The sequence below is a fragment of the Canis lupus genome, chromosome 27 (assembly GCF_048164855.1).
Source record: "Canis lupus baileyi chromosome 27, mCanLup2.hap1, whole genome shotgun sequence".
In the NCBI taxonomy this organism is placed as follows: domain Eukaryota; kingdom Metazoa; phylum Chordata; class Mammalia; order Carnivora; family Canidae; genus Canis; species Canis lupus.
The window spans coordinates 36,726,206-36,739,075 of record NC_132864.1 but is presented as its reverse complement, the minus strand read 5'-3'; the positions used below and the strand labels follow the sequence as shown (position 1 = coordinate 36,739,075).

The 12,870-nt window shown below is 66.8% G+C and overlaps 2 protein-coding genes across 9 annotated transcripts in view; both read left to right on the top strand.

The window, feature by feature from the left end:
• CABIN1 (calcineurin binding protein 1) overlaps nt 1–2,161 on the top strand; it is a 151,489-nt gene extending 149,328 nt beyond the window's left edge. For all 7 annotated transcript variants that reach the window (XM_072803448.1, XM_072803443.1, XM_072803444.1 and 4 more), the window contains 3 exons: nt 39–203; nt 1,323–1,534; nt 1,641–2,161. In XM_072803448.1, the coding sequence (XP_072659549.1) occupies nt 39–203; nt 1,323–1,534; nt 1,641–1,784 (521 nt within the window). In that variant the 3' untranslated portion in view covers nt 1,785–2,161. The remainder of the gene's footprint in view (nt 1–38; nt 204–1,322; nt 1,535–1,640) is intronic.
• A 2,418-nt stretch (nt 2,162–4,579) lies between these two features.
• On the top strand, nt 4,580–11,862 carry SUSD2 (sushi domain containing 2). 2 transcript variants are annotated; one of them, XM_072803442.1, is made up of 15 exons: nt 4,580–4,715; nt 6,028–6,235; nt 6,356–6,507; nt 6,904–7,071; nt 7,596–7,770; nt 7,876–8,077; nt 8,247–8,332; nt 8,408–8,676; nt 8,751–8,894; nt 8,993–9,151; nt 9,949–10,197; nt 10,318–10,590; nt 10,727–10,903; nt 10,984–11,086; nt 11,208–11,862. In XM_072803442.1, the coding sequence occupies exons 1-15, from the start codon at nt 4,640–4,642 to the stop codon at nt 11,230–11,232; spliced, it is 2,466 nt and encodes an 821-aa protein (XP_072659543.1). In that variant the 5' UTR covers nt 4,580–4,639; the 3' UTR covers nt 11,233–11,862. The 2 variants fall into 2 exon arrangements, with proteins under 2 accessions (XP_072659543.1, XP_072659542.1); XM_072803441.1 differs by having other exon boundaries at nt 4,585–4,715; nt 6,016–6,235.
• Nucleotides 11,863–12,870: the final 1,008 nt, after the last annotated feature.

Genomic DNA, 12,870 nt, shown 5'->3' with positions numbered 1-12,870 from the left:
TGAGGATTGTAACTTGCAGCCCTCCTGTGTCCCCACAGAGGGAGAAGAGCTGGCAGGAGGGGCGGAGGGCATGGGCTTCCCGCCCCAGGAGCCCCTGCACAGTGAGCAGGTGAAGACTGTCCCCGAGAGCCCTTCCGCAGAGCCGCACTGCTGGCCCACAGAGCCCGCGCCCCGGACAGGCGCCGAGCCCACCTGCAGCCAGGGTAAGGCGGGTCGGGAGTAGCCGCGGGGGCTTCGCCTGGGAGGGCGGGGGGGGGGGGGCACAGGGGGAACAGCTGGCGGAGCTGGGCCTAGGGAGCACCCAGGGGTGGTGAAGCAGAGGGGAGCGGCCTGGGCTGGAGAGAGGGGAGTGGAGAGCCCCTCACTCTACCTCCAGCTCCACGGAGACCAGCCAGGGCAGGCAGCCAGCCCAGCTGAGGCTGCTTAGTCCCGGAGAGGAGCCCCCCCAAGTCCGGGCCAAGGGAGGGGCTGCCGTGTGGAGGGAGGAGTCGGGGCAGGCAGCAGGCGGGCCAGTCCGGCCAGGCCGCTGCCCGTGTCGCAGTCACCCGTGTGGGTAGAGCCACTTCCCAACTAGCCAGCCCCCTCGGGGCTTCCTCAGGTTCAAGGGTCTCACTGACCCTACTCGGGACTGGAGGGCCTGGTGCCAGCCACATGGAGCCAGGCAGGGCCCCGAGTAAGCCCTGTTCCTTTTAAAGCCGTGGGGACCTCGGAGGAATGTGGAGACCGGCCAGGCCGACCCCGTGGCTCCTAACTCTCAGCTTCCTGGAGGCCGCCAGCCCCGGAACTGCTGCCCCAGGCCCCGGGGATCTGCAGCCCTGCAGCCCTGCAGCGGGAGGGGAAAGCGGGTACCCCAGGGCTGAGTGACTGGCTGTGGCCCCCCGCGTCCTCCCTACGGTGTGGACACCGGCAGGACATGCGTCCTAGGGCTGTTGCAGGGACGCAGCAGTTCATGTGTGCGCAGTGCCTGGAGGGCCTTGCAGAACCCTGGGGAAGCTCCAGGGCTTGCCTGTTGGCCCTGGGCTCCCGCAGTGTACCGGGCTCCTCAGGGCGTCCCAGTCCCCTCGGGGGCTCCTAGTGCCCAGGCCCCACAGCCCAGAGCCGGACCTGGGCAGGCAGGGAGGCAGACGCAGCCGGAGGCCTGGAGCCTGCCAGCCAGCACACACCAGAAGGCCAAGAGAAAGCATCCTGGGTCTGATGCAGCAGGAGGCGGCGTCCTCGGTTGCCTCTGTCTTCCAGAGGGGAAACTGAGGCCCAAACCAGGGAAGGGCAGGCAGGCCCAGGAGGCCGTGAACAAGGCTCAGTTCCCGCGGTCCACCCCACAGTCACCAGCTCCAAGGTGCCCAGCAGTGCGAGTGCCCAGCCAGCCGAGGGCCCCCCCGGCAAGGCCAAGTCGCGCCTCCTGCCCAGCATGCCAAAGCTGGTCATCCCCTCGGCCGCCACCAAGTTCCCCCCTGAGATCACCGTCACGCCGCCCACCCCAACTCTGCTCTCACCCAAAGGCAGCATCTCGGAGGAGACCAAGCAGAAGCTGAAGGTGACCAAGGGTGCCGAGTGGGTGGCATGGGCGGGACGTGGGCTCTAGGGGGCCCTGGGCCAGGCCGGGGCCGCCCTGACCAGTGCCCTGCCCGCTGTGTGTGCAGTCAGCCATCCTGTCCGCCCAGTCGGCCGCCACCGTGAGGAAGGAGAGCCTGTGCCAGCCGGCCCTGGAGGTCCTGGAGACCTCGAGCCAGGAGTCCTCCCTGGAGAGCGAGACGGACGAGGAGGATGACTACATGGACATCTGAGGCGTGGCGCTGCCCCCGGGGTTGCCAGGCCCACGCGGAGCACTGCCCCCCACGCAGAGCCCGGTCTGCCCAGCCACCGCCCCTCGTGGTGCCCCCCCCCACCTGGGCCATCACCCTTCCCACCGCATGGGGGCCCGGAGGGAGCCGCGCTTGGCCACGGGGAGATGCGCAGCTCGCACAGCAGGGCTGGCGTCCTTTTCTATGAAATGTTGACTTTGTATAAATGTCCACACGCCCAGCCCAGGTGGCCGTGTCCGCACCTGGACTCCCGGATTAGCCGGGCTCTCTGCCTGTGTCACAGTGGAGGGGTCGTTTTGGGGTTGGGCTTGCCCCACTCCCGTTTTTTGGTTTCTTTTCTAATAAAGATGGAACAGTTATTTTTGCCTCTTTGTTCACCTGAACCCAGGGCCTTCCGTCAGCCAGTTGCTGTCCCGGGTTTCTGGGCCCTTCTTTTTTTTTTTTTTTTTTTTTAATTTTTATTTATTTATGATAGTCACAGAGAGAGAAAGAGAGAGGCAGAGACATAGGCAGAGGGAGAAGCAGGCTCCATGCACCGGGAGCCCGATGTGGGATTCGATCCCGGGTCTCCAGGATCGTGCCCTGGGCCAAAGGCAGGCGCCAAACCGCTGCGCCACCCAGGGATCCCTGGGCCCTTCTTCCTGTTGGTCAGGGGCCAGCCCTTGGGGATCCCAGGAGCAGGTGGGGGGTTGGGGCGGGGGCAGGGGAGCCAGTGGGGAGACGCGAGCACAGGCCAAGCAGGGCAGATCCTCTGGGTGGGGCTGGAGCCAGGCCTAGAAGGGGTCTCCAGTGTCCCATCAAGGACTCAAGTGCCTGGGGGTGTGCCCCTCTGGGGATGGGCAGCGGCCGGGGGAGGAGGCTGCAGGGCCAGGCAGGGTCCAGGCCTTGCAAGGGCTCTCTCTGATGGGGACTGGCGCAGGGGACCCTGAGGGGCAGGGGCAGTGTCAGGAAGGGGGTGCTGGCAGGAACGGTCCTGCCTCCCACCACACTTGCCCTCTGATAGAACTGTCCATATAAGTTGTGGGGCTCAGTGCAACGTGTAATTGGGGCTCCTGGTTTCCAGCCCACGATGCCGGCTCCATTCTCCCGGGCTCCAGGTACATCTGTTTGGGGGGGCATAAGTTGCAGGGGCCCCAGCCTACCCTGCACAACCCCCTCCGTGCCTCGGGGACCCAGCTGTGTCCCCCCACAGATGTGGACTGGCCCTGCCCTCAGGCGCCTCCCTGGAAGGGCTCTCTGTCCGATATGGACGTGGGGCTGCTCCCGCCGCCCTGTGCCCCTCGTGGGCTGGGCGCTGCCAGGGTCCCCAGCCCAAGGCTGGCAGAGCCGTTATGGGGACCCAGGAGCACGGCAGCCTTGGAAGGATCCTCACCCCAACGGCCCTAATTCAGGCACTTTGCCAGGCAGGGGCAACGGTTACTCAGTTGACGGCCCCTCCCCAAATTCCTAGCTTCTCCTCAGACCGGGGTGCCCAGAAAGAGGAAGTTCTAGAAACAACCCAGTCGTCTTCCAGGGCTTCCGGGCCCTCAGGCGCCCAGACCTGGGACCCATCCCCGGAGCATCCTCGTCCTCCTGCTTCCCTGACCTGTGCCGCACGGAGCACCTTTGGTCCTGGGCCTGGGATGAGTCCCGACGACGAGTCCCCAGCCCCTGCCCCCAGAGGTGACCTGAGCGCCCGGCAGCCAAGCTGGGAGATGTGGCTTCTAACTACCCCAGCTGGCTTTCCTGACACCTGCGGAGAGGAAGGGGGGTGCCGGGATGGGCGGGCCAGACCCCGGAAGCCCACATGCGTCACAGCCAGATGGCCTACCCGCATAGCCCCTGCAGGCGTCAGCTCCCTTCGAGGTCTGGGGATGTGTCCCCTTTGGACACCTTGAGGAGCTGCCTCTGGAGAGAGAACCACCCGTCTGTCTGGACACCCAGCCCAGGCCTCGAGTGGAGCGGTGGGGTGTCCCAGAAGCCGCCTGGGGCCTGGCGCGGCGCTGCAGCCTCCCGGTGACCTTGAGCCCACCTGTCTACCCCGACCCCTGTTTCCTCCCCAGCGCAGTGGGAAGGCTGCATACTGAGGAGGTCACGCAAATTCTGTGAATGTCAGCCGGGGTGGGTGGGGCTGGGGGCCCCTTGGCAGCTCCCCGCTGGCCAGGCCGGGCGGAGGCACCTCTGGAGCCCAGTTACATAAGCACCGCTCCGGGAATTCCGGACCCGGGGGCCCTGGTCTCAGCCCCTCGCCCCCGTGAACCTGCCCTGGCTGAGCCCCTCCCACAGCCTTCACCCCCCTCCAAAGGGGATCCCTTCCTCCGGCCCCTCAGCACCCACCCCCACCAGCGATCAGCAGGTTAGTTGCTCCTCTCCCTGCGAGGAGGGTGTGGTGAGGATTTGGAAATACCTGCTCTGGGCAGGGAAGCTGAGGACCAGGTGTGAGAGGTCTGTGGCTGGGGGGCCCTCGGGTGCTGGAATCCTGAGCTTGCAAGAGCCACCCCACCTAACCCACCCTGCCAAACCCCAGCCCCAGGGGAGCCCCACCCTGGCCACCCCGGGCTGGGCCAGAGGTGCCCTCGGGGGTCTAGGTTGCAGCCCCTGGACATCTGGATCCGACCCCTGGAGGCTCGGACCTCCTCCCCCGGGCCAGGAATGTGCTAACAGGGCAGGTTGGGCCCTCCTCGGCCCCCGCGGGAACCTGTGGACTTTGAGAGGGGACCGGGCCGGGCGGGGCGGGCGGGCGGGGCGGGCTGGGGCGGGGCGGGCGCGCCGGGCGGGCGGAGCCAGGCCCCGGGGACTAAGCCCGGCCGCGGCGGCCCCGCCACTGCTGCGCTGCGGGCTGCGGACTCGGCCGCACCATGAGGCCGCTCGTGCTGCTCTGGGCTCTGCTGCTGCTCGCCACGGCCCCCGGCCCAGGCCCCCGGCCTGCAGCAGGTAGGCCCCCACCCCGCCTCCCGGCCCCGTGCAGCCTCTGTCCATCCGCCAGGTCGTCCGGGACTGGACTGGGGTTGGGAGAAGAAAATCTGGGGAGCCCAGGGTCTGGGCCGCTGGCAGGATGGAGTCGGGGCTAGGCCCACCCTAAACCCACTGGGAGCTGGGAGGTGCTGGCTGCCTGGGAGGGAGGTGGCCCGGGGCGGTGGGGGGCTCAGGGGAGCCCTTGGTCTGTGCCCCGAGCCCCGTGGAGTCTGCGCTCATACATGGAGGAGCCTCAGGCCCACTAAGCTCCCTGACAGGTGAGAGGCAAGACTGAGGGTCCTTGTTAGGGTAGGGCTGAACCCCGGAAGGTCTGGGGTAAGGCTCCCACTCCGGAGGCTCCTGCTGGGCCGAGCTGCCAGGGCCAGGCTCCCCAGCCCCCTGCCCCACCCCTATCCCCCATCTCGGGGAAGCGCCACCACCCTTCAGCCACTTATCTCACTTACTGGCATCACTCAGCCTCCTCCCCCACTCCCTTGAGCCATCACATCCTCTGTCAATAAATATTTATTGACGCTCTCGAGTGCCAGGCCCTGCAGTGGGTGAAATAGGGTCACCGGGGTGGCTCGGGTCCAGCCCCAGCCCTTGACTGGCCCCCTTTGGGGGGCGGCGGAGACGGCAGGTGCGCTGTCTGCACCCCCTTGGTCCCCACCCTCCAACCTGCCCAGGCACACTCGATGCAGAGGGTTCCCTGTCATGGGTCCCCATGATGTCCACAGCCCCACACCAGGCCGCCCTCTCCGCCACCCTGGCCCTGCCGGGTCCTCTGCTGGGGATGACCGTCCTCCTCCCCTCAGGAGGGGAGCACCTCTCACCCTCTCCCCTAAGGGTGTCGCCTGGCAAAGTGAGCTGGGCCATGCTGAGCCGCCAGGCCTCCCAAGGGACTCTGGGGAGCCACGTCCCCAGGCCCCAGACTGTCCCTGTCCGGGCTAGGGGTTCAGACAGCCCCGCAGCCCACGGCGAGGGCTCAGCCACCTCTGGCCACCCGAGGAGCCGGTCGTCCGGGTCTTGAGGGCTGAAGGCCAGCCCTGCCCCGGGGCTCCTTGACGCTGCGGCAGCGCGGCCGCAGGCATTGGCCCTCACCTCCCTCCTTCTCGCAAGCCCTTCAGGCAACGGCCAGGTCATTCGTCCCGAGGTCCCTCACCCCGCGGGCCCTGTGTGGGTTTCTACTGTGGTTGGCTTGGTGGTCAGCGCCCTTCCTGGTCCACGTTCTCCCGGGGACGCTCCTCCCTCATGGGCTCCGGGCAAATAAGCTCAGCAGCGCCTCCTCCAGGTGCCCAGGGGAGCTGCTCCCACCGCTGTGGAGACCGGGATGGGTCGTGCTCCTGCCACCCCACCTGCTCTGGCCTGGGCACCTGCTGCTCCGACTTCCGGGACTTCTGCCTGGAAGTCTCGCCCTACTCGGGCTCCATGATGGGGGGCAAGGACTTCCAAGTACAGCACCTCACCTGGTTCATCCCCACTGACGGCGTGATCTGCAGGTGGGGGTCCCCAGGGGCTCCGTGCGCGCTGGGGGCCCCGGGGAGGAGGTCGGGGCGCGGGCCTCGGAGGGGGTCCCCCGGCCCTGGCCTGGCCTTTCCTGCCACCTCCTGCCCCCGCAGGTTTAAGGAGAGCATCCAGACCCTCGGGTACGTGGACTCCTCTGGACACGTGCACTGCGTGTCGCCCCTGCTGTATGAGACAGGCCACATCCCCTTCACGCTCTCGATGGACAACGGTCGCTCCTTTCCGCGCTCGGGGACCTGGCTGGCTGGTGAGCCCCACCTTCCTGGGCCTTGGCCCTCCAAAGGCACTTGCCTAACACTAATCTCTGCCCGCCTCGCCTGCTCTGGCTCAACCAGTCCCTCTAGTTCTCAAGCTCTGCTCCCCACCCCTTGGCATCCACACAGAGGAACTGGGGGGGGCCTTCTGGGATCCCCCAGCAAGGTGGGCCACTTGACTCGGCCAGGCCAGGGGAGGGCGGAGGCCAGAGACCTGGACAGCAGAGGGCAGGGCCGCGCCTCTCCTGCAGGCTCCGTCCTTTCCCAACAGGAGGGCCTGGGAGAGAAGATCCTCTAGTGGGACTGCCCCGCTTGGTCCTCGGGAGGCACCCCCAGCTCGCAGAGCCCCTGGGCCTCAGGCCTTCACTCACCCCTCACCTCCTGCCCAGTGCACCCCAGCAAAGTGTCGGAGACGGAGAAGAGCCAGCTGGAGAACGAGACCCTCTGGCAATACTACGGCACCGCCGGCACCACGGACAACCTCACCGTGACCTGGGAGCCCTCGGCTCTGCCCACGCGGTCTGTCACCATCGAGCTCTGGGGCTACGAGGAGACAGGTAAGGCCACCAAAGGCTGCACAGCCCGAGGAGCTCTGTGGGCCGCTAGGGCCTGGGGCTTGCAGAGGTGGGAGAGAGGGGACTCCAGGTAGGGCCAAATCCCAGATGGGGACGTCGAGCAAGAAAGGGGAACTGGGGGACACATGGGGGTGGGGGAGGCTGGGGACCCCCCCGCCGGCCACATGGGCCCAGCTCTCGGAGGACATATGGGCCTTCTCTGCCGTTGGATACAAGGCTTGCCCTGGGAACCATCCTCTCCAAGCCCCTGGGCTGCGAGCATGGCCCTCGGCCTGGCCTCCAGGTGGGGCTGTGACCCTAACATGGGCGAGGAGGAAATGGCCGTCGCTGGAGCCAGGGCCCTTGCTGGAGCAACGGGGCAGGCCTTCCTCTGGGAACCACCCGTCTGTCCATCTCCCAGGCCGCTCTGAGCACCCAAGACTGGCACCTGGCCCTTCTTTTGCCCTTCTTTTGCCCCCGGGCTCTTGGAGGGGCCCCGGGGCTGACGGAGGCCTTCTCTCCCTTAGGGAAGCCATATTCAGGGGAGTGGACAGCAAAGTGGTCATACCTGTACTCCCTGGCCACCAGCATCCCCAACTCTGGCTTCTTCACCTTCACTCCCAAACCTGCCCCTCCAAACTTCCAGCGATGGGAAGTGGGTGCGCTTCGGATCATCAGCAGCAGATACTACGCAGGGGAGAAGTAAGGGCCACGGGCACGCAGAGGGTGGGCGGGGGCCTGGCCCGCCACGCGCCATCCTGGCCGGGGCTGCCGGGGCGCGGCCCTCAGTGCGCGGGGTCCCCACAGGGACGTGCAGGCGCTCTGGAGCAATGAGCACGCGCTGGCCTGGCACCTGGGCGAGGACTTCCGGGCGGACCCCAAGGCCTGGGCCCGAGCCCAGTGCCTGGCCTGGGAGCAGCTGGAAGACCAACTGCCCAACTTCCTGGAGGAACTGCCTGACTGCCCCTGCACCCTGGCCCAGGCCCGCGCTGACTCTGGCCGCTTCCACGTGAGCCCCCCCCCCCCCCCCCCGCACACCCAGGAGGTGAGGGGCGGGGAGGCAGATAGAGGCCCCTGGGAGGCCAGGCTGGGGTCTGAGGGCCCTCAGGGTCGGCTCCCGGGGAGGGCAGGCCACAGCCTGAGGCCAGTGCAGGTGACAGCAACCTCCTGCTCCATAGACGGACTACGGCTGTGACATTGAGCGCGGCAGCGTGTGCACCTACCACCCTGGGGCCGTGCACTGTGTGCGCTCCGTGCAAGCCAGGTGAGCCAGGCGGCAGGTGGGGGGGCAGGGGGCCCGGGCCCCCCGACGGCGGCCTTGACCTGTCGCTGTCCCCAGCCCCCGGTTCGCCTCCGGCCAGCAGTGCTGCTACACGGAGGCCGGCAGCCTGCTCCTGACGGCCGACTCCACCGGCGGCAGCACCCCGGACCGCGGCCACGACTGGGGCGCGCCCCCCTTCCGCACACCACCCCGCGTGCCCGGCCTGTCCCACTGGCTCTATGACGTCGTCAGCTTCTACCACTGTTGCCTCTGGGCGCCCGAGTGCTCCCGATACATGCGGCGGCGGCCCTCCAGCGACTGTCGCAGCTACCGGCCGTCGCGCCTCGGTGGGTGGCAGGCGAGGCCGGGCCCCGGGCAGGGCCAGGCCAGCGCGGCCCACCTGACCCTCCGCTCTCCCCAGCCTCCGCATTCGGGGACCCGCACTTCATCACCTTCGACGGTGCCAGCTTCTCGTTCAACGGGCGCGGCGAGTACGTGCTGCTGGAGGCCGAGCTGACCAATCTGAGGGTGCAGGGGCGGGCGCAGCCCAGGACGACGCCGGAGGGTGAGGCTGGGGCCCGCGGGCCCTGGGGGCGCGGGGGGCTCCGGGTCCCCCATGAGGCGGGCTGGAGCCGAGCGCATCGTTCTGCCCGCGCCCCCCAGGCCCGCAGGACCGAGGCACGGGGCTCACGGCCGTGGCCGTCCAGGAGGGCAACTCCGACGTGGTGGAGGTCCGGCTGGCCGGCGGGGCGGGGGTCCTGCAGGTGCTGCTGAACCAGGAGGTGCTCAGCTTCACGGAGCAGAGCTGGATGGACCTGAAGGGTGAGTGGCGGCCGGCTTGCCACAGGGCCGCTCTTGCGCCCTCACTTCCCGCCTGGGCCTCGGAGCGCGGGTGCAGAGGTGGGAGCCTCTCCATACGATCCGCGCGCTGTCCCTGGCATTGTGCTGCCAGTCAGCCCCCCTCCCCTGCCCCCTGCACAGTGGACACGCGCCCCCAGCCCGCCGATGTGTGTGGGCGGACGAGGTGCGCGGCCCCAGGTAGGAAGGTCCGGCCTGGGGATGGGGACCTGGTCTGATCTTGTGCTTTCACACTCATGGAGCCCCAAACCCGTGGTCAGAACCCTGAGATGCCCGGACAGTGGGACGAGAAGCTGGAAGCTGCTTCGAAGATGCTGGCTGGCCCTGCGGGCTACGGAGCAACCCCCTGTCCACCCCCTTCCCCTCTCTGGTGGTGCTGCCTCAGGGAACTGAGCTAATGAAGTGATTTTTTTGCAATGGGGATGGGTGGGGACCTGGGACTGGCCTGCTGGTGTTGAGGGTGCAGGGATCCCCAGGAAGGGCAGAGCTGGGTGTGGCTGCTGCCTCCCTCAAGGAGTGAGGGCCAACAGGTGACCCCCAGGTGAGGCCTCGGTGTGGGGGTCCCTTTGGAGCCTGGGCACTCATGTCCGTGTGGGGGTCCCAGTACAGGGGTGGGCGTGGGGTGAGGGAGTGTCACAGCAGGGCCGGCAGTGAGGACACCGTCCCCTTCCCTGGATGCTGACCCACTTGTCCTGGGGCTGTGGAGTCACAGCACGGTGCCCTCAGTGGGCAGCCCTAACCCCAGTTCCACGTGTGCCCAGGTATGTTCCTGTCTGTTGCTGCCGGGGACAGCGTATCCATCATGCTGTCATCGGGGGCTGGCCTGGAGGTCAGCGTCCAGGGTCCCTTCCTGAGTGTGACTGTCCTCCTGCCTGAGAAGTTCCTCACCCACACGCAAGGCCTTCTCGGGACACTGAATGATGACCCCACGGACGACTTCGTGCTGCGCGACGGGAATGTCTTGCCCCCCAAGGCCAGCTCCCGAGAGCTGTTCCGCTTCGGGGCCGACTGTGAGTGACTGCGAGGCCCCCTGGGGCTGGGGGGATCCCGGCGGGGACAGAGGCAGTGGATGTGAGGGGAGGGACTCTGGACCCTCGGCCGCCAGCGAGACCTGCTGCGTGTCTCCCCAGGGGCCGTGAGGAACACCTCGTCCCTGCTCACCTACGACTCCTGGTTCCTGGTGAACAACTTCCTGTACCAGCCCAAGCATGACTACACCTTTCAGCCCCTGTTCCCCGAGGAGACCACCCCCAACCCCAGCCAGGCCGCCGAGGCGGCTAAGTTGTGTGGAGACAACTATTTCTGCATATTCGACGTGATGGCCACTGGGAGCCTGAGTGTGGGCAATGCCACGCGGATGGCCCACCAGTGGCACCAGCATCGTGCTCAGAGCCTGCAGCCTGGTGAGGGGGGCTGGGGGCACAGGCGAGGGGGTGGGCACCCTAGGCTGGGAGGTGACCCCCTAAGTCGGCAGCTGCAGGGGAGGTGGGGACCGCCAGCTGCTTAATCCTACGGTCTGCTCCTGGTCCCCTACCCCAGTGACGTCCTGCGGCTGGCTGGCCCCGCCCCCCAATGGACGCAAGGAGGGTACCAGGTACCTGTCGGGCTCCACTGTCTACTTTCACTGCGACAGCGGCTACAGCCTGGTTGGGGCAGAGGTCAGCACCTGCCAGGCTGATGGCATCTGGTCGAGGCCCACCCCGATGTGCCAGCCAGGTGAGGATGCCCTGCACCCCCACCCGCCTGCACCCCACCGTTGCCCTCGGGCAGCCCTCACCTTTCTGCTCCCTCTCCAGCTCGGAGCTACACGGTGCTGCTGAGCATCATCTTTGGAGGCCTGGCGGTGGTGGCCGTGGTCGCGCTCGTCTATGTGCTGCTGCGCCATAGGAAGGGCAACATGTAAGACCTCACCCACCAAGACCCAGGGTTCCAGCGGCAGGACCCCGGTCTGTGCCCCTCGTTGGCTCTAAGATTCTAGGGTGCCCCCTACGCCTGCTCTAGATGGTGTCTCTGTTTCCAGGGCCATCTGGGGTTCACAGCCCTGAGGGGAGCGCATCTGGCCGGCAGCAAGAGGCATGGATGACCACCCCGGAGCCAAGACCAACCTCCCAGGAGAACACCTCTGAGAGCGTGCACCCCAGTACTTCGATCCCCAAGTCACTAGCACTGTTTCTTGGGACCTGGACACCTGATACCTGAGCCTTCGATGCCCACACACCCTAGACCTGGTGCCCTGCTCTGTCTCCTCAGACCTGGACACCTGGCTCTAACCGTGCAGGCCCCGAGAGGCCCCTGGTGCTCTAGTCCCCAAATATTCTCGGCTCTAATTCCGCAGACTGCATACCCTTGAGTTCTAACGCCTGTCTCCAGAGACCCAACACTCTGGCACCTGAAACTCAAATGCTAGTACCTCAGATCCCGTGTCTGATGCCTGTGACCCTGATCTACTGATACCTGGTGCCCCGACACGGGAGCCCTAGCACCCAGCTGCCTTGATTGCTGGACTTGGCCCAGCCTGAGGTGGAGAGGCCTCAGGACCCCAGAGTGGAGAGTCACTCTGAGCTCCAGGCTTGTAATTCTAACCCTTCTGGAATGTCACTTCTAACTCTTCTGGAATGTCACTTGAAACACCCCTCCCTGTCTACTAGGAGAAAACAAGCCCATGGTATCCCCTCCCTGGTGTACTGGTGCTCATGCCACACTTTGGTTCTGGAGGGTTCTATGGTTGCCTTGTGGGATCAACAGCACCCAGAGCAACATTTGTCCACTGGCAGGCCACCTGGGGCCGGTCCCTCCACAGCCTGTCTCCCTCTAAAAGGTGTTCTCAAGAACCGTGAGCACTTTGTGGAGGTGAAGACAAAGGGCAGTGCCTGCAAAGCGTTCCCCATGGAGTCCATGCTGGGTGCCCAGGAAATGGGATGGGCCAGCACAGGCACCCGCCCCTTCACCCTGCAGCAAGCTGGCCCAACCTGCCCCCGGGCCCCTACCCTGCCCCAGCACTGCTCTGAAACCAGAGCCCATGTTCTGGGTCCCTGGGTTCCTCACCTAGAAGTGTCCAGAAGCTGGGTATGGGGCACAGGCTTCATGCCACTGCTGCCCCCCTGCGGCAAGGGTGCTGATTGGAGGCCATGGAAAGGCCTTGGCAGCATAGGATCGGGCCAGGCCTGGAGAAAGCACAGTGGAGGGCGGGGTTGGAGGCTGGTGCCCCCTGGTCCAGGCCGGAGGCTCCACCTGAGGGGTAGGGGCTGGGGGAGTTTGCCCAAGGGATGTGGAACCTTGGGTGGGAGGTGAGGCCCCCCCCCCCCCCCCCCCCCGGTCACGGCGGCCTGCAGTGCCGAGGGCGGCCGCGGGGGGGCAGCAGAGGGCAGGGCCGTGGGCCCCGACGCTGCGCCAGACCCTGGGAGCGGCCACTCGAGCTGGGCCCTGGCCTGTCACAACCTTGGCCAAGGTCCATGCAGGCCCACTTCTGCATCTCCCTGCGGTAGGAGGGCCTTGAGTCGGGCCGTCCAGGCACTGACCACCAGAGGCAGAACCCAAGCCTCCCCACCCCCTTAGACTGGCTGGTAGCTGAGGGTCCTAGACAGGGGTGGGAAAGCTGGGTGATAGGGGCAAGTGCAGTCTGGAGGGCTTCCTCGAGGAGACAGTTTTGCACGATGGGGCACATTCAAAGGAACAGAGATGAG